The following is a 20,554-nucleotide window of genomic DNA, read 5'->3' as shown; positions in this document are numbered from 1 at the left end:
GTCCTCTGTGAGTCTTTCAATCATGCTCAACATGAGCTCCAACAAACCATACATGAAAAGACAAAAATGGCATGAACAAGACAAAACTATGTAAAGCTTGTCAACACTATCTTGTAAAACCTTAATGCAACTTTAATTGGATTTTTAGCATTAAACCTCAGTAAGTAGGCCTCAATCAGTCTTGTACATCGCTACAATGCAATTTTAGCCCATTCTTCTTTGCAAAACTGCTCAAGCTCCATCAGGTTACATGAGGATTATGAGTGAACAGTCTTTGCCAAGTCCAGCCACAAATTATCAATCAAGTGTGCGAATACTTTTTATAGGCACTGTACTGTACTGTATTTCTGTATTTAGTTAAGTAGTATACTTACATAAGGAAGTTGCACTTGCACTATGCTTTTTATATAATATTCCATTTCTATTCCTCTGACTGTCTGTAGGTATTTAACTAGTTAATATTTCACAGAAAGCATACCAGCAGTTAAAAAATAATGCACTGTTATTAGTTAAACTGCACAATAGTTGATAAATTCAATGTTAAAAAGATGTTACCATGTTAGTGCATTAGTAATATTTCATTTACATAATATTTTAACAAGCTAAATTCTGCAGAATGAGTACTTTTACTTTTGAAACTTGAAACACATTTTGCTCATAATAGTTCTGTATTTAAATATAACTAATGTTTTGAGTGCATCACTTGTTAATTGTGATGCGCAGTATCAGTTGTTTCTTTTACACATGGAACAAAATAAAACATTATTTTTCACTATTGTTCTTTACTTTTAAACAATAACCACCAAACTGTACATTAGAATCAGTCAAATTAGTAACTACCAAATTTCACAAAATGGCAATGAGGCACTCTATTCTATTTTAAAAGAATGTTTGGGCTTTTCCATCTTTGAAACATCTGTTTTTCTATATCTAGTTATTGCTTAGAAATTTTCCAGTTTTTCTGGACTACATTATTATTATTATTATTATTATTATTATTATTATTATTATTATTATTATTATTATTATTATTATTATTATTATTATTATTATTATTATCAATACATTTTAGAAAGAGTAACACATGTCTCTACAAGGTCCCACATCCATGAAGGCCATGAAGTCCTCTGTGACAATATGATGCATTGTTTGGGGCAAAGGTATAAAACCATTTCTAAACACTTTAAAGGTTCGTGTGTGCTACCCTGCCTATCCAAAATATTGTCTGGATTGGTCTCATAGAGGTTACTGCTGAAAAGCGTAACCTCTATTATTTCATGCATACAGATATGTACATATATTCACATGTGATATGTTTGTCTTTTCTGAGCTAAAGTGTCTAAACATCACTCCTCTTTTGTGCCGGACAAAAATGAAAATGAAATACACACATTTATAAAGCAAAGACAAAGACAGAACAAGAGGTGCTGTCCCCATCTAGATTAGGGATACACGCAGACTAGAGACATGTGCACTACGATCTAGTGCATCAATTTATGGTACTGTCTTGCTGACAGAAAGCTTGGAGAGGAGGGAATGCAAGCTTCACCAATGACTACAGGAAAGTTAGACTTCCCACACAGTTTGACACAAGGAGAAAATGGGGCCCTAAGCAGCTATGTGACACAAAGCTTTTTTAACAAAGTTAACTACATAGCAATGCCTGACTTTGAAATAAAAGCTAACTAAAGACAATTTAAGATGAACTATTTAAGAAAGAAAAGACTTCCAAGAAGACCTACATGCTGACTCGTGTCTATGATCTGTCAGCAGTATGCTGACAATGTAGAGAGAGACCTGTTTGGTACAAACAATTTGGTGAGAGTGCTTTTACTTTTGATACTTACATACATTTTGGTAATACTTATGTGCTTTTACTCAGCAAAGATTTAATGTAACACAACAGTCATGTTATACAGATCCTCTTTGTGGTATAAGAGGTCTAAAGCTGTTTTTACTGGGGCAGGGATAGACCATAAGCCATGAACACATGTTCCTTAGTTCTCCTTGTGTGCAGTTCTCAGTACTTTTGTGGCTTCTATGTTTCATTCTGATGTACCTATTTGTAATTCTGAATGCCACATTTTCTATATACTGATTGCCTCACCACAGTCAGTGCTTTGTAGACTGTGTTACTCTATGTCTAAACAGGATGAATGGCAAAGGCTGCTTCAATCCTTGATCTGTGTCCAGATAGGAAGTGTACAGAAGCAAGTATGCTTCTTGTTTTTCCCACTGGCAATACTCAAAATCTAATATATAATTCCTGTTTTTCCACATGTAATTTGCAAGAAAACAGACATGAAGCTTGAAAATATGCTTTAAGCTATGTTCACAAGCATATTGTGCAAATAAAATGTGTGCTATTATATGACTTGTGCAGATAGCTGCTACTGCTGCTGCTTCACATTCAAAATTGTCTTTTGGCAAATCACGGATATGCAACTGTACTAAATAGTTCACTCTTCAAGAAAGGAAGTCTACACAGTATGGACTGTCATGCCCTCCATCTCCAGCTCTGCTTAGTGGCAGCTTTCCCTTTTCCCCTCCTACCCCCTCCTTTCCCTCATGTGGGTGTGAGTGGGGTGTGAGTGAGGTGTGTGCGTGGAATGTGTGCTCTGTCAGGCCATTGGATAATCACCTGAGTGGTCCACCTGCAATTCATCAATCCCTCACCATTAAAGCCATGCTCAGACCACTGCACGATGCCGGGCCGTACAGCAACCTCTGTTGGGCAAATCAGGCTCTCGTTCTCCTTTTGTTTGCTTTTGATTTCATTGTGGTAGCCAAGTGTTTTCCCTCTGCTTCATTTCCGTGACGCTCCCTGCCTGCTCAGTCTGCCTCCTGCCATAACCTCAGCTCCTGCCTGTCCATATTTAACCTGGTCCTGCTTGGATTTACCTTTCGGAATCTCCACCTGGGTGCACCACTATGAAGCCATTCCTGCCATGCACCAGCCTTCTCTGTCCACATTCCCTCACCGTCTCTCCCCATCAGGCTGTCAGCTAAGTCAAGCCCTACACTCTCTCAGGCTCTCAGGGTAGTGGTAGTGCTTGCATGTTACTGTTGAGCATATTTCTCACATTGCTCTGTTTAGATTCGCCGTGTCTGTGTGTTGCAGTGTTGATCGTGCTGATGCACTTTGTGCACATTTCTAGCTCTGACTCACCCTTGACTTTCCTAGCTTGGTAGTACCAAGTCCTGGTGAGCTCAGTCTTGTAAATATATTCTGCTTTTGTAATAAGTCTATCTGACTGTCTGATAGTTGGCATTTTCACATCTTGTCCTGTCCCAGCTTCTGTAGTATTTCCAGTACTGTATTTTCACTCCCCCACCCGATCCCTAGTAGTCTCCCTCAGGAGTAGTGAGCTTTATGTATCCCTTGCGATGTCACTCTGCCTTACCCTTCACCCTTACTTGTGATCCTGTGTAAATACTCCTATTGTACAAAAATTTACTGTCTAAAATTCCTGTCTGCTGTGACTTTGTCATTCACGTTTGAGTCTCTGACCTGCCCTATAACAATGAATATTGAGCAACACCGAGTCTATTTTGAATATTGCAAGGAAGATTGTATGTGGTAAAAATGGAGATAAAACTGTGAAGGGCAAAAAATTGAGCAAAACTATGAAAAAATAGCTTGGGTATTAATAAAGCAGTCTGATGTACTGAATGTCATTTTGGACCATTAACTGGCTTTTCTCTGTCCTTTACTAAATGCCACATTAAACTTATGTACTTGGTCTGGCTTGGTCTGCCCTATAATGATCTACATTTAAAAGGTCACAGCATGTGTATAGAGTGGTAATAAGTACTTGCTAACAAAGGCAACAAAAGTTCAGGTTTTAAGAAGAAAAGACGTACAAACAGCTCTCACCTAAGACCATAGAGTACAGTTCCATCAGGGTGCAGTCTGATCATCCGGTTCTTTACTGTCACCCCATGGACAAAAGACTTCTTGTCATTAATGAAGTAGGTGTCAGGGACCCACAGCTGGTCTGCCACCCGGTTGTCCAAGGTGAGGTTGAGAGGAATGCCTGTGTAGGACAGGCGCTTGTCTCTCCAGGACTGCTGGAAATACATGGTGATGGTGTAGTCCTGAACACAGGGTGAGAGGAAAGTTAGTACATCAACACGAATTGGCCATGAAGTCTTTGATCGCTTTTGCCCTGATCAATTCCTAGTGTATTCTTCTATTCTATTGTGTAAGCGCTAGTTTCTATTTTCAAACATCAAGTGATAACTTTTTATATTTTTTTATTCTACCACAGTCATGAGATGACTCGCATTACGTTAAAAAAATATATTCATGTCGAAACTGATTGCAAATTTCAGTCCTACTACTGTTACATCTTACTGTTGCTTTGGACACCACTGACCATACAATACTACTGGACAGACTAGAAAACTGAGTTGGAGTTTCTGACATAGTCCTGAAATAGTTCTCCTTCTACATTATCTCCAGGAAAGGAATATTGGCCCCTGTTAACAGCAAATCAAATGCTGCTTCTGTCTCTACAATATTCTACAGTCGGTCCCCTTCATGCTAGAACTGCAGTGGTGCTTTTTCTTTCTGAATGCCAGGCTGAATTTTTTAATTTTGATTTGATTTTGCTTGCATGTAATAAAATGAAATCCATCGTTTGTATGTAAGGACTTTTGGATGGATTTGTGCCATAAAGACTTGCAATTAAGGCACATGCTTTGCCCATGTCTCCCATACAGTTTTTGTTTAAAACCACTACTCATTGGGTATTTTTGAATAGTTAACTCTCTGAAAGATGGCTCTTCTCAGAATCTCTGTGGATATGACTCCTGGTTATCTTTGTCCCTCCCACTGACGTATTAAATAATTGTCTTGTTCTTAGTTAGTTTAAACACAAGACACTTGTGCCACACCACAGTCTGGCAAAAATAACAAAACTAATGTGAAAAGAACCGAGGAACCTGTTTGTTGCTGCAGTGTTATGATAGGTTCACCCTCTTTCAAATTTCACTGGAACAACAGCTGCTCCTCTACATCTTCATCTCATCATAAAGTTAGAAAGCACTACTTTTCAGTGTAACAATACAACAATAAAGATTTGTGTCTTCTTCTTTTCTGAGTTGAAAAATCTCTGGTACTACGTACTCCATCATAGACATCCAAAAATTCTTTACAATGACTTTTAAAATTTAAACAATACCAATTCAACACACATGAAATTTTAAAAATAGGAGCACAAAATGGAGATATAATGAAACTGAGACGTGTGTCTCATGTTGGGAAGCCACACATTATCCAGATAATAATATATGTAACAGAGCATATGCATATGGCACATGCACCAGTATGTGCTATGCCCTAATGTATTTCTACAAAGGATAGTTTGGTATAAATTTGTCTAATTTGTAGATGTTGCATTAAATACTATCTACTGATAACAGTAGTAATTGGATATCGCTATGGGTATCATGTTCCCAAAACTCATTTATTATTGCTTTGGTAAGTAGCATTTATTTATGATCATGAATTGTACACTTCCTTAAAGACTGTAATTAAAATTTAAGAATTCCACAATGCACACTTCCAGATGAGGGCACCAAAAATGTGTGTTAAGTAACATTTTAGCCGAGTCATTGACTCGTATTCCCATTGCTATCACTGCTGAAAGTACCAAATGGCCACCACAACCACCCTGAACAGCTCTTGACCCTGCTGGAGTGGGATTGAAATCTTTAAATCTAAATAAATAATAAATACAGTGCTTTGAAAATAGATAGCTTCTATTTTTGCATATTTGTCACACTTCAATTTGTTTGTGATCATCTAATTTTCATATAATACAATGACAACCCAACACACAATTTAGAATGATCAATTAACCTCATTAACCCACACATGCACAAGGAGAACATGCAAACTCCATGCAGAAACATTCCAGGCCCAGGCCGTGACACAAACCAGGGATCTCCTCACCGTAAGGCAATGGTGCTAACCAACAAGCCACTGTACAGCCCCCTGCTGCTTGTTGAACCAAAACATCACTAAATTGAACCTGTCTGGCATTGTGAAGTAGACTAGTCTTAATGTCAGTAACCTTTATATGATCAGTTACATTGAACTCTGAGTAGATCTATGAGTTTATATGCATGTTTTATGCCAAATTATAGATTTAATAATGGCAAGGTTTCATATATTTGTTTTAATTGTCTGTCTACCAAGAGCTCGTAGTTATGAATGAGATAATACGAAATTGTACGATTTCATTGTCTGACAAACTGTTAGAAATTATTTAGAGTGTAACGTTGCAGAACCTTCTAACTTCCACCTCTCAAGAGCAGGGTGTAGATCCCCTCCTGGGTTTATGATATGATATGATATGATATGATATGATATGATATGATATGATATGATATGATATGATATGATATGATATGATATGATATGATATGATATGATATGAAAAAACACTAAAAGATCACCACCCGAAAGCAGCATTTTGAGCTCTTCATGACAATTTCTAGAGTTTTTCTTGAGTACCATCTCGAGTTCTTTTATAGTTCTTGTTGAGTTCTTTTGAGACCGGAAGGTTCCACTCTGTCTACCACAGTTCGGACCAACGTCAACAGGCCAATCCGCCAATCAGTCCATCAATAATAAGAATCATAGCTTCATCACTGCAAGGTGCACGCAAGTAACTTCCAGTGAACTGACATCCTGGTGCAGTTTTCCAATTTATTTTCTTTTGCACAGTTCAATTTCACCAAATGCCAAATTAGCCTTTCGCCAAATTAGCAGCTGCTTTCAGGTGCGATCTATTGATCCTTAATCTCAAAAACAATATTACAATGTAATATTATTATTTTTCTTTCCATTAGTGTCACTCATCATCCCAGTTTAGTTTGTTTTCTGTTGTTGTTTTCTCTTAATGTGTTTGTGCTGGAATTAGAAGTTGATTATTTTCTTGTAATAATCAATGTACATAAATGAGTTCAGTGCCACAACTGTCTATTGCTCAAATTTTTGTCCCTAAATTGTAAAGAGGCAAGCTACCAAAGCTTTTCATAGTTAACTTCTTTCTGACCACATATTAAGAAGAGCTTCACATAGATTATTACACTGCCCAGCCAAAAAAGTTGCACACTCTAATATTTTGTTGGCTGCCTTTAGCTCTGAGTATGGCACTCATTCTCTGTGGCATCATTTCGATAAGCTTCTGCAATATCACAGCATATATTTCTGTCGAGCGATGCCTTAATTTTTCACCAGGATCTTATATTAATGATGGGAGAGTCAGACCGCTGTGCAAAGTCTTCTCCAGCACATCCCAAAGATTCTCAATGGGGCTGAGGTCTGGATTCTGTGGAGGCCAGTCCATGTTTGAAAATGATGTCTCATGCTCCCTGAACCACTTCAGTTCAGTTCAATTCAATTTTATTTACATAGCGACAATTACAGGTCAAATTGTCTCTCATGGCAGACGCTTTACAGAACCCATATGCCTGAACCCCCAGAGCAAGCCCTAAGGCAACGGTGGCAAGAAAAACTCCCTTTTAACAGGAAGAAACCTTGAGCAGAACCCAATGTCAGCCCAATGAATCCTGGCATTGTCATCTTGGAATATGCCGTGCCATCAGGGAAGAAAAACTATTGATCGAAAGACCTGGTCATTCAGTATTTTCAGGTAGTCAACTGACCTCATTCTTTGGGAATATAAACCTGACCAACCCCAGATCATAACCCTAATCCCCACAGGCTTGTAGGCACTAGCCGTGATGAGTGCATCATTTCATCCGCCCCTCTTCTTACCCTGATGTGCCCATCACTTTGGAACAAGGTGAATCTGGACTCGTCAGACCACAAGACTGACCACATTTGTTCCTCGAAGATGATGGTTCTGTCATGCCATCTGCCTCTGGATCTATATAGTGGCAGGTTCTTTCCCTTCCCCCTCCCTTCTTCTCTCTCTCAGGTGGGCATGTGTGTGCGCAAAGCTGGCTGGCATGTGCTGCATATCCAATCACCTGGAACTGGCGTGCGAGTAATCAAGTCAACTGCCCCCTCTCCCATAAGAACAGGCTCTGCACACTACTCGATGCCATACCATTGAGCAGTCATAGTCAGTACTGATTCCCTGTTCAGTCTAGCACCTCTGTTGAAACTGTGCACTTACCTAGACTCTTTTGCTTTCCAGTCCATACTCCTGCCTGCTCATGCATCACCTGGATTCCCCATTGCAACCCAGCCGTCCGTACCTCTGCCGGAATTCTGGACTCGCCTGCTTCCAACCACCCTCGTCTGTCTGGATCATTGCTGGAGGAAACCAATGTGCTGTACCTGCCCCGCCATCAAACCACCTGCCACACGCCACCATTCACCCTGCCACGGTCTCAGCGTAGTTTCAGAAATCTCCTTAGTTGTCTTCTTTGCTTGATGCAGGCCAATAAATTGACCTTTCTGAGACAGATTAACATCTTTTCCATGACCACAGGATATGTCTTCCGACATGGTTGTTTAGGAAATGAGAAGCTCCTCACTGCATCTGCTAGGGTTAAAAGAGTTGTTGCCAGCTGAAATGTATTCATCACTGCAGTAATTATCCAAAGGAAGGCTCTTGCCTATTTACTTAGTTAAATCCAGGTGCCGACTTTTTTTTTTGGTCAGGCAGTGTATTTCACTAATTTTTCATAATTCTGGTTGAATAATGCTAAAATAGAACTTTTTGATTTTCAGATTAGATGCTATGTTTGGCCGACACCAAACACTACACATCATGACAAACCCACCATCACCACCGTGAAGCATGGTGGTGGCAGTATCATGATATAGGTATGCCTCCTTTTCAGCACGCTCTGGAACGTATGTAAAAGCAGAGGGTAAAATGAATACAGCAAAGTATAGGGTAATCCTGGAGGACAACCTGATGCACCCTGCCAAAGAACCGCAAGGCTCTGATCTCAACGATATAGTCAAATCTACACAGAAATTACTTAAACCAGTTAAGAATTTGTGATTGGACTTGAAAAGGGCTCTTCACTTACAATCCCCTTGCAAGCTGTCAGACTGGGAGCAGTTAAATTAAAATGAGCAGTTGTGAGGAACCTTGGAGATATTTTTGACCAGGACATGTCCTTTAACTCGCACATAAAACAAGTCTGCAGGACTTCTTTCTTTCACCTGAGAAATATTAGAAAAATCAGAAACATCCTTTCTCAGAGTAACACAGAAAAACTGGTCCATGCATTTGTTACTTCCAGGCTGGAAAATTGCAAATCGTTACTATCAGGATGTCCCAATAGCTCTCTAAAAAGCCTACAGTTGATCAAAATGCTGCAATGAGAGTACTGATCGAATTTAGCAAGAGAGATCATATTTTTTCTATATTGACTTTCCTTCATTGACTTCTTGTTAAAGCCAGATTAGAATTCAAAATCCTTCTCCTGGTATACAAAGCTTTTAACAACTGATCTCCATCATGTCTTAAAGACCTGATAGTACCATATTATCCTAGCAGAACTCATCGCTGTCAGACTGCAGGCTTACTTCTTGTTCCTAAAATCTCTAAAAGTAGAATGGGAGGCAGAGCCTTCAGTTATCAGCTCCTCTCCTGTGGAACCAGCTCCCAGTTTGGGTTCGGGAGGCGGACACTCTCTCTATTTTTAAGACCAGGCTTAAAACCTTCCTTTTTGACAAAGCTTATAGTTAGGACCGACTCGGATGACCCTGAGGGGGTCAGTCGGAGTCTGCATGTACGTGGTACAACTGACTTCTTCTTGAACGTCCCCTAGTTATGCTGCTATAGGCCTAGGTTGCTGGGGGACCTCTCTCGATGCACTGAGCCCTTCTCATTACCCATGTATTTACTAGATATACCATTATGCATGGCATTCACTTCATGTCCCCATGTCTTTCTCCGAGTGTCCCTGGTCCCAGAGCTGGATGCTTTAGATCTGTGGTTGCTGTCCCATCAACTGGCTTAGCCTCCATCATGTCCATTGTAGGATACTGCTGGCATCTTTCCTCCAGCCCACTGCTTCCAGCTGGCCATTTCCACCAATCTACTTTGCATTGCCTTTACTATACATGATCTGCTCATATACACACTTTTTGCATCTTACTTGCCAGCTATATATGCAGTATATTTAATGCCAGAGCCTTACACCATAACAGTAAACTTATGATGTTTGTCATACCATGCATGTATGCCAATGTGTGTTATGTGTTTTCTTGTCCCCTACCCCCTTCTTCTCCCATACCTCTCCCTACCCCCTCTACCTCTTCGGTCCCTCTCAACTCAGATGGCCAGCTTCTGCTCAAGGTTTCTTCCTGTTAAAGGGGAGTTTTTTTCTTGCCACTGTCGCTTTAAGGCTTGCTCTGGGGGTTCAGGCCATTTGGGTTCTTTAAAGCATCTTGAGACAACCTGAATTGTAACTGGCGCGATATAAATAAAACTGAATTGAAACTGACTTAAAGAAGAATGAGGTAAAATTGCAGACTTCAAATGTGCAAGACTGACTGACACCTGACTAAACTGGGCTAAAGCTGTAAAAGTTGACAAAGGTGGGTCGACTAAATACTGACATGGAGGGGGTGAACAATTATATATATCTTTTTTTATATATATATATATATATGTGTGTGTGTGTGTGTGTGTGTGTGTGTGTGTGTCGTACATCTTATTTGGGCTAAATCATATATGTGTGTGCTATATGTGTGTGCGTAACAAATTTATTAGACCACCTGTCATAAAAATGAGAAAACACAAATATTTGAAAAATCTATCAAAAAGTTGATTCAAACACAACATGCAACAACATGCAAAGTCAGGTAGCCAGTATTTGTTAACTGTTAAATGTCAAAGCTCCTTGTACCCAGCAGCACTTTCTCTGGATAAGGCTCCTGCACAACTTGTAACTGCGGGTGGCATCCCTAGAATCATTCAGAGTGACCAGGACTGTCTATACAACTGTGTGTGTTACACCTGTTTGGAATCAGCAACCTGATAAGGACTAAATGCAGATGACAGCAACTGCAGTTGATCACTCAGAGTTGGGGCACTTGGAGTGTTTTCACCTAATGCTCAAATTTCGTTTACATATATATTGCATTGAGCTGGATAGAGACGGGGAAGAAAGGCTGACGTGATTGCTTGTAGTTTCATGGGAAATAGTGCAGGAAAGAAAGGCAAGGGTTCAGCCCAAATGACAATAGTGTTTATAGGATGGTCATCTTTCTTTCAGGAGTGACTCAGGTTGAAGGTATGGTCTGGACAGGTCGCCAGTCCATCACAGGGTCACACAGGGGGACAGACAATCAAGCACACTCACATTCACAGCAACGTACAATTTCTTTTTTTTTTTTTTTAACTTTTTTTTATGGCTTTATTGATAGGTGCAGTGAAGACAGACAGGAAAGGAGGGAGAAGAGTGGGGGGAAGACATGCAGCAAAGGGCCGTGAGTGGGAATCGAACTCGGGCCGCTGCGTCAGGGACCAGCCCTGTACATGGGTCCGCCAGCTTAGCCTGTTGAGCTATACAGGCGCCCAGCAATGTACAATTTCTAAGCACCAAAAAACTCTGTATGTCTTTGGACTGTGGGAAGAAGCCCCCAGGCCGGGGGCAAACACACAAACTCCCTGAGCGTCCCTTGGACCACTGTGAGCAACATCAGACGTGTGCACTGTGGTCACACCAGCATCGCATCCATCCAAGTTACATGGTTGATTAAAAGAATCAAACTACAGTATTTACATTTCTGTTTAAACAAGCCAGTTGAAGGCTGTAGTGATTTTGGTGACACTACAGAGTATAACAGTGTAGTTATTGAATATTTGTCTCTTTTTGCTGTTGCAGCGGTTTTGCAATTTGCAGACGGTCCCTGTTAACTCCATAGACACCAATGTTATTTCCTCAGCTTGAAAGACAGCTACTTTTGATAAAACTGGGCTTGTAGCACATTGTCTGCCTTACAACAATAGGTGACAACTTATATCTAAGGAGTTATTGATGCTGGAAGTCTGAATCTGTGAATATCATTCCAGCTTTACCGAACTTGGGGCCACTACCACCTAAGGAGTGATATATTTAATTTTGAAAAAAGCATTTAGCCATACCTAAAGCTTTCAGTGCTTTATTAACACAGACCTAAAAATTTTGTTTTGTTTTATGATCACGGGTTCTGTCTGAAAAGAAGTAGCTTCATTTTGAACAGTGAAACCAAACTAATGAAATGTAATGAGCAACCAGTGTGCAATACTGGATTCTGCAAAAACATCAACTGAATGCAGAATACTGGACAAAGAAATTCTACAGACATTTTTTTTCATCTAAATCTAAATCTTATCTTAACACAGTTAATATATTAACTTATTTATGTGTGTATGTATTTATTTATTTATTTAGTACTGTTAACATAGAGTTCTGAGTGAGTTTTTCTTTAGATAGGGAAAGTACATTTATTGATTACATATAGGCTATTAATAAATGTTTATTAAAAACTAAAAAGCATTTTACAAAAAATATAAACAACTTAGGCATTTATTGAGTCACTAAAATACTGTAGAGTCTAGGACCACATCAGCATGATTATCAGCATCCTCTGGTAAAAATTCGCAACCATATAGTGTAGGAAATCTAGCTGATCACATCATGATGTTCCTCACCATATGGACTTCAGGAGATGATTGGAGATGATAAACTGTGACCTGCTGGTTATGGAGGACTAAAAGTGCCAAAATTAAATAAATAAATACATCATTAAATAATTAATTAAATATGTCATTAATTAATTAAAATTGGAATTAAATATTTCATTAATTAATTAAAATTGGAATTAAATATTTCATTAATTAATTAAAATTGGAATGAAATACTTAAATGTGTTATTAAATAAATATATCATTAAATAATTAAATATGTCATTAATTAATTAAAATTGGCATTAAATATGTCATTAATTAATTAAAATTGGCATTAAATATGTCATTAATTAATTAAAATTGGCATTAAATATGTCATTAATTAATTAAAATTGGAATTAAATACATAAATGTGTTATTAAATATGTCATTAATTTATTAAAATAACAATTATTTTAAGTAAAAAACATATTTCATTATTTCACTATTTAATTAATTATTTCATGGTCCTTGCGTTGCAGTGGATCATGAATTTATTTTATCTGTCAACCTCGCCCGTCAAAGTCGGTGGGCGGATCCTAACACCTGATTGGTTACCCTGCACATCAAGTCAAGGCAAATCGATTCCAGATAATGGATTGACGCAGAGCTTGTGAACACATTCCGATACACTGGGTGGCGCTATTCACCTCTACGTTGGTTTGGATACTCAATAAAACAAAACTTTATTAGCAACCGCTAAAGACTCGGTCCTCTTTCCCAAATGTTGATACATGCGGTGCAAGACAAATTTTCCTTTAGCATTTCCTTTAGCATCTACTCGGCGCGCCACGGCTCGTCTCGGTTTAGTTGTTTTTCCATTACATTGAGTACCACCTCATCGTGGGTTGAGTCGTCATAGCACGGTGGCCCGAAAGTCCCTTACCGTCATTTTTGTGCGACACAAACGCAATGCAACAATGTACATGGAGGCGATAGTACACCTGCTGCTCGGTCTGTGGCTTTCTGTCAGATTCAGAGTAATAGAAGAGTCGGAGAAAGCTGAGAGCGGCGAGTCGAAACACTCAGGAGACACACAGGAGAGTTTGGGAGGCGATACAGCAGTATCAAGCTGAAGACAAGAGGATATGAACGAGACGACATATAGGGTAAGCTAATGCTAGTTCGCTAGCTATCGTGTATCAGTCCTGTGAACGACCCTGTAATGGCTGCAGTTTGTCGCTATTAGGTATTAAAATATGTATGCTGTGTATGTGTTTCAGATGCTCTCTGATGAGACTTCATGGGATTTACCTGAAGCAGCAGCACATGAGCCTGCAGTGGCACAAGGTGTAGAGGAGGAGGGCAGAGATGTACAGGATGCACTGATGCACTACGTGTCATGCAAAGTTATTCTTCTTGTTATACTTCTGTTTTTCTGTCCCCGGACCGCTATTGTTTTCTTTAATGCAATTCTGACAATAAACTTTTGTAGATGTGTCTATGCTATTGTTTGTTTGTGAAGGTTAGCAAGATTAAATAAAAAATTAAACGCCAAAACATTAAAACAGCTGTTTTAAGAAAATTCCAGTTTGATAAATCAGTATTGCTTTGGTGTAATTCAGTCACCAGAATTATGAACCATAAAGGAGTTTGTGTTAAAACATGTTAAATCCCATTAAACACAAATACATTATTAGGGAATATAGAATTGTTTGGTTCAGACTGTTGACTCTTTTCCTACCAGTGTCTTAACAGACAAAATGAAAAGTTATGATGCAATCACATAAGTCACAAAATAGTTTATTAGTCAGCAGCAAAATCAAAACTATTTACAATGTGCAAAGTACAAACTGTGGTGGGCCTCTCCTACAGTGGAGGGCTAAAAGTAAAACTATATACAACTACAGGTGCTGGTCATATAATTAGAATATCATGAAAAAAGTTGTTCATTATTTCAGTAATTCCATTCAAAAAGTGAAACTTGTATATTATACTCATTCATTACACAGAGACTGATATATTTCAAATGTTTATTTCTCTTAACTTTGATGATTATACCTGAATACTAACAAAAATCTCAAATTTGGTATCTCTGAAAATTAGAATATTGTAGAAAGGTTCAATATTGAAGACACCTCTAATCAGCTAATTAACTCAAAACACCTGCAAAGGCCTTTAAATGGTCTCTCAGCCTAGTTCTGTAGGCTACACAATCATGGGGAAGACTACTGACCTGACAGTTGTCCAAAAGACAAGCTTTTTCGTGATATTCTAATTATATGACCAGCACTTGTAAATCTCAAGTCTATGGGAGGTGGACTCGCTCACACTCGCCGGCTGCCCACTGCCTACCCAGCTACCCCAGCTGCCCCAGCACACCCAGGAATGACTGGTTGAAGGCAGTATTCTGGGCCAGCTTCATTCTCTCTTGCCTCGCTGAGGAGCAACCAGATGTTCTCATCATGCTGGGCATGACTCCACTCCTCCTCAGCCTGCATCTCCACAAGTACGCTAGGAAGGTCCAATTTTCTGTGGCCCCCTTTCCTCTTGCCTAGACCAAAGACAGAAAAGTGATCAGAGTCAGCTTTAATGGCCAAGTAAGTACACAATATACACAGAATTTGGTTTCGGCTGTTGGTGTCATCCTAGGAATATGGAAGAGAATAATAAAAAATAAACAATAGAAAGAGGAACAGGGAGGAAAAAGAAATAGTAGTAAAATAGAACACAATATAAACAGAAATGTACAGCTAGACTGGAATGTATGAACACATTAGCAAAATGGTAATTGCTATAAACACAGTAGTGGCGATTTTTGTGTACAGGGCACTGTAGTCCAAATGTCCAGGGTGAGTGGGGTCTCTGATGATGTTTTCTGCAGTCCGTACTATGGGCTGTAGTCTGTTTCTGTCCTGCTGTGTGGTTGATCCAGAGGTGCACAGGACAGATTGTATGACTGCAGTGTAGAACTGGATCAACAGCTCATGTGGCAGGCCATGTCTCCTCAGCTGTCGTAGGAAATACATCCTCTGCTGAGCCTTTTTCAGGAGGTCCTGAGAGATTGTAGTCCCCAGGAGCTGGAAGGACTCCACAGCTATGATGTGATGTGTTTAGCCACCCGTCCATCCATTTTCAATCATGATCATGTCTTTGATACTTTAATAAACTTCTGGCACTCTTCGCTTTAACCAAAGCACAAGCAGTAACTGCTCCACCACAAACAAAAACGACGTGGTGTGAACTTCATTTCATCCTGTGCACATTTTGGAGTTGCTAAGAAGAGCTGTGTTTTCTCATTTTTATGTATATTTTCATTCAGTTTCACAGCTACCTAGTGACTATAAGAAGAATGGTTGCAATACTACACCGCACCAGAACGTAAATTAATTAGAGTGACTTACTTGTTAAATCAATGGAAAATAAATGCAGCTGCATGTGTTCTGTTTATGTGTCACTGTAGCTACATGTAGCTTTCATCAGGCGTTCCTGAGCTGGCTGCTGCACAGTTTGCATTTACACCTGCCTCAATTCTTGGTCATTGGTCTCGTTGTTCTGATCATGCTTGCAGGCATTTACACCTGTAGTAATAATAATACGAAAATCAACCATGCTCTCTGTTTACCGTGTCTTACCGGTGATAAGACGTTGCTGTGACGTGCTGGTGTCGGTGTCCGAGCTGGTGCTGGAGAGGAGACAGGGCAGCCGGGGGCTCCGCGACGGAGGTGGAGTAGGCTTCGCATGTGGAAAGGGATTCTTGAACAGAAATAAACACTCACTCTAAGTACAAGAAAAACACGGCATGCTGACTGAAGTATTAGCTTCTGAGAGCTAAACGTTAGAAACAGCAGCACGAAATACAAGCAGAGCACGGAGTTAGCGCCGATGGCTAACTAGCTATCTTATTGTCTGCTACAGGAGACAACGACGTTACTTTCTAAAAATACTTGTTTGCTTAAAAGAAGGTTGCCACCAATGGAATAAATGATGTATAAGTTTCTTGAAGTCACAAAACACTCACCGTCCTCGAACGTCTCCAACAATGCAGCGGCTGAGTCTCCCTCCTGTTGCTCGCCGGTGCGGTGCCAGTAAATAGCTTCCATTAAACCTCTTCCAACACCTCCTGGTTGACCCACGCCGGCCGTTGTGGTCCTGGGTGGACCGATAGTCACTTTTGAGCTTTTTCAGCTTCTCCCTACACTGCTTCTGTCCTCTTTATATACAGTCTACTGTATATGTGAGCGGCCATCCGCTCAGAGACCTCCTGATAAACTTTCTCCGTCCAGCTCTCTCTGTATTCTTTGGTCCGCCACCAAAGACAAAGTCTCGACCTCTTCATTCACCCACGGTACAGGTCTGGCTGTCACATTAAAATTATGAAGAACAGAGAGTTTCGTGAAGAGCAATGCACACCGTCGCTGTTTACAGTCATTTTTTAATGCAGGATTTTGTTTTCGTGCTGAAGTTGCTCTGTGTCGTCACTCCCTGTCCAATCAGTGGCCTGCACTATGTAAACGCCACATTATCGGCTCATCTCAGCTCGCTGGGAACCTCAGCCGAGAAGGTGCTGAAAATTAGTCCGTATGGAAACGCTCGCAAACAAAGATGAGACGAGCCGTACCGTGCCGAGTAGATGCTTGTGGAATCGCGGCTAAACAAAGACGAGCGGAGCCGTGCCGCGCCGAGTAGGTCCTAAAGGAAAAGCGCTCGACACTCCGAGCATCGCTGCAATTTGACAGGCTGGTAATCCACAAAGAACGTGATGTTCCAGAACTTCCCTCGGTATGCCAAACGCCCTGGTCCCTGTGTGTGCTCCTGTTGCACCCTGGTACCAGAAAACCGGCGGAGTACTTCCTCTAAATTTGCAGTCACTCTACGGTCAACATCTTGGTCGGAAAGTGCGGAAATAACTTCAACAACGTCAATAAATTCCTCTGCTTTACACGCTACATGCTCGCGGTAAGCAGGTCCTGCTTCCACATACTCTGCAAGGTCTAAAATATCTCTCACCAACTCTCTAGAAAGTTCACAGCGACTCTCCCTCTACACAGCCTCCATGTTTAGAAAGACTTCTACTTCCGGTTTCAAGGCAGACAAAAGCAGTGGATTAGACTAGATTCACGTTAGTCCCGCCCACGGACTTTGACGGGCGAGGTTGACAGATAAAATTAATTCATGATCCACTGCAACACAAGGACCATGAAATAATTAATTAAATCGTGAAATAATGAAATATGTTTTTTACTTAAAATAATTGTTATTTTAATAAATTAATGACATATTTAATAACACATTTATGTATTTAATTCCAATTTTAATTAATTAATGACATATTTAATTCCAATTTTAACTAATTAATGACATATTTAATTATTTAATGATATATTTATTTAATAACACATTTAAGTATTTAATTCCAATTTTAATTAATTAATGACATATTTAATTCCAATTTTAATTAATTAATGAAATATTTAATTCCAATTTTAATTAATTAATGACATATTTAATTAATTATTTAATGATGTATTTATTTATTTAATTTTGGCACTTTTAGTCCTCCATAGCTGGTTGGGTTCTCTCTGTTCTCATGTTTCTTGCATGTTGATGCTGCCTTACTTCAGCGAGTCCATGAGCAACAGAAAACAGTTTGCCCTGTACCCACTGCCAGGGGTTCCACTCTTCCCACTCACGTCTGTACATTTGCAAACGTTTTTTGAGTTTCGGGTGTAGACATTTTTAAATGCGCGGGAGCAGCAGCGTCTGTAACCTGGCAACCCGAGACAGGACCATAGGACTGGACACACACAGAACTCTATCCGCTGGACCTGGCATCGGGTCCTCGCTACATAGGTCCTACAAAGATGAAATTAGCTGCCCTTAATATTTCCTGTGTTTTATTTTGTTCATTAAACAGTTTTGATGAGTGTGTGACAGACGTGTATGGGACATTTATGAAAATACGCAACAATTTGCATCCCGTATTGATTCAATACGCAACAATTAATTGTCAAATAAAGGACGATTCCGTATTTTAAGGGACGGGTGGCAACCCTAACTCCGACAGCCATTCCATCTTAAAAGAATCGCATTTCTTTTTTACCACGGCTTGGTGAGGGGATATGCCACTGCCCGTTCGTTTTGCCATTATTATAAAAGGTCAACATAAGCAGCATTTAGCATCATTAGCATGTCTTCACTCCACATCGGCCACGCCGTTCTGCTAGCCATAACAACGGTGGCTGCACATAAGGACGCCTGTCAATGACGTTGATTAGCTGCATAAATACGTATGCAAATTGCATCATTGGCTTGAGCAGAAAGTCACCAGTCACTCACTGACTCACATTGAAAAATAGCACAGAATTAATTATGTGTTTATTTTATTTTGAATTTAGGTTGGATTGTTTTTTTGTGCGCAGCGCAGATTTTCTGTGCATGGAGACCATGTCAACAGTGTGCAATTGCGCACGTGCGCAGCTTAGAGGGAACAATGCCCACAGAAGTGGATTATATTGTTAATAATGCTGCAGCCTCACTGCGTACAACACTTGATAGTGTTGCACCTGTAAAAAAGAAAGTTCTATCTCAGAGAGGACCTGCTCCTTGGTATAATTCCCAGCTGCGGACTTTAAAGCAGGCGTCCCGAAAGCTGGAAAGGAAGTGGTACTCCACTAATTTAGAGGAAGTTTATGTAGCTTGAAAAAAAGTCTAGTAATTTATAAAAAAGCTCTTCGTAATGCCAGGACAACATATTATTCATCTTTAATAGAGGAAAACAAGAACAACCCCAGGTTTCTCTTCAGCATTGTAGCCAGGCTGACAAAGAGTCAGAGCTCTGTTGAACCTTGTATTCCTTTAGCTTTGAGCAGTAACAACTTCATGAGCTTCTTTACAAATAAAATTATTACGATTAGAGAAAAAATTAATCTGGCCCTTCCTGCAAATGTCACAGATGTATCATCGAGTACAGATGCTTTAGAATTGGCTGTAAGACCAGATGGATATTTAGAATTTTTCACTCCCATACATCTCTCTGAACTCATTTCAATAGTTTCTACATCCAAACCATCGACATGTCTTTTAGATCCTATCCCAACTAGACTGTTCAAGGAGGCTTTACCTTTAATTAATTCCTCAATGTTAGATCTGATTAATCTCTCTCTAGTAACAGGTTATGTATCACAGGTTTTTAAGGTTGCTGTAATCAAACCTTTTACTTAAAAAGGCCTCACTGCTAGAGTCCAGGGGGATGTGTTTAGCCAACTATAGACTAATATCCAACCTCCCATTTCTCTCTAAAGTTCTGGACAGAACAGCTGCAAATCAATTATGTGAACATTTACAAAGGAATAGCTTGTTTGAAGAGTTTCAGTCAGGGTTCAGAGTACATCATAGCACAGAAACAGCTCTGGTGAAAGTTACTAATGACCTTCTCATAGCGTCAGATAATGGACTGGTCTCTATACTTATTTTATTGGACCTTAGTGCAGCATTCGATACAATCGGCCACAAACTTTTATTACAGCGACTAGAACATTCTATTGGCATTAAAGGGACAGCACTGGACTGGTTTAAATCCTACTTATCAGACAGGTTCCAGTTTGTGCATGTCAACAATGACTCTTCTGAGCATACTAGGGTTAATCATGGAGTTCCTCAGGGTTCTGTCTTAGGACCAATACTGTTCACATTATACATGCTTCCCTTAGGCAATATTATTAGGAAGCACTGTATTAATTTCCATTGTTACGCTGATGACACTCAATTGTATTTATCTATGAAGTCAGATGAAACTAATCAGCTAGCCAGACTGCAAGATTGTCTTAAAGACATAAAGACCTGGATGACCTATAATTTCCTTCTACTAAATTCAGACAAGACTGAAGTCATTGTATTTGGCCCCAAACATCTTAGAAAATTGCTTTCAAAGCATATAGTTACTCTGGATGGCA

General features: G+C 39.7%; 1 protein-coding gene across 2 annotated transcripts in view; it reads right to left on the bottom strand.

The window, feature by feature from the left end:
* Positions 1–20,554, bottom strand: part of gabrb1 (gamma-aminobutyric acid type A receptor subunit beta1) — an 86,089-nt gene that overhangs the window by 48,201 nt on the left and 17,334 nt on the right. For both annotated transcript variants that reach the window (XM_055005691.1, XM_055005690.1), the window contains one exon: positions 3,878–4,098. In XM_055005691.1, coding sequence (XP_054861666.1) covers positions 3,878–4,098 — 221 coding nt within the window. The remainder of the gene's footprint in view (positions 1–3,877; positions 4,099–20,554) is intronic.

Source organism: Amphiprion ocellaris, chromosome 20 (genome assembly GCF_022539595.1).
Source record: "Amphiprion ocellaris isolate individual 3 ecotype Okinawa chromosome 20, ASM2253959v1, whole genome shotgun sequence".
Taxonomy (NCBI): domain Eukaryota; kingdom Metazoa; phylum Chordata; class Actinopteri; family Pomacentridae; genus Amphiprion; species Amphiprion ocellaris.
The sequence above is the reverse complement of the archived record's forward strand: the minus strand, read 5'-3'. Positions and strand labels throughout refer to the sequence as shown.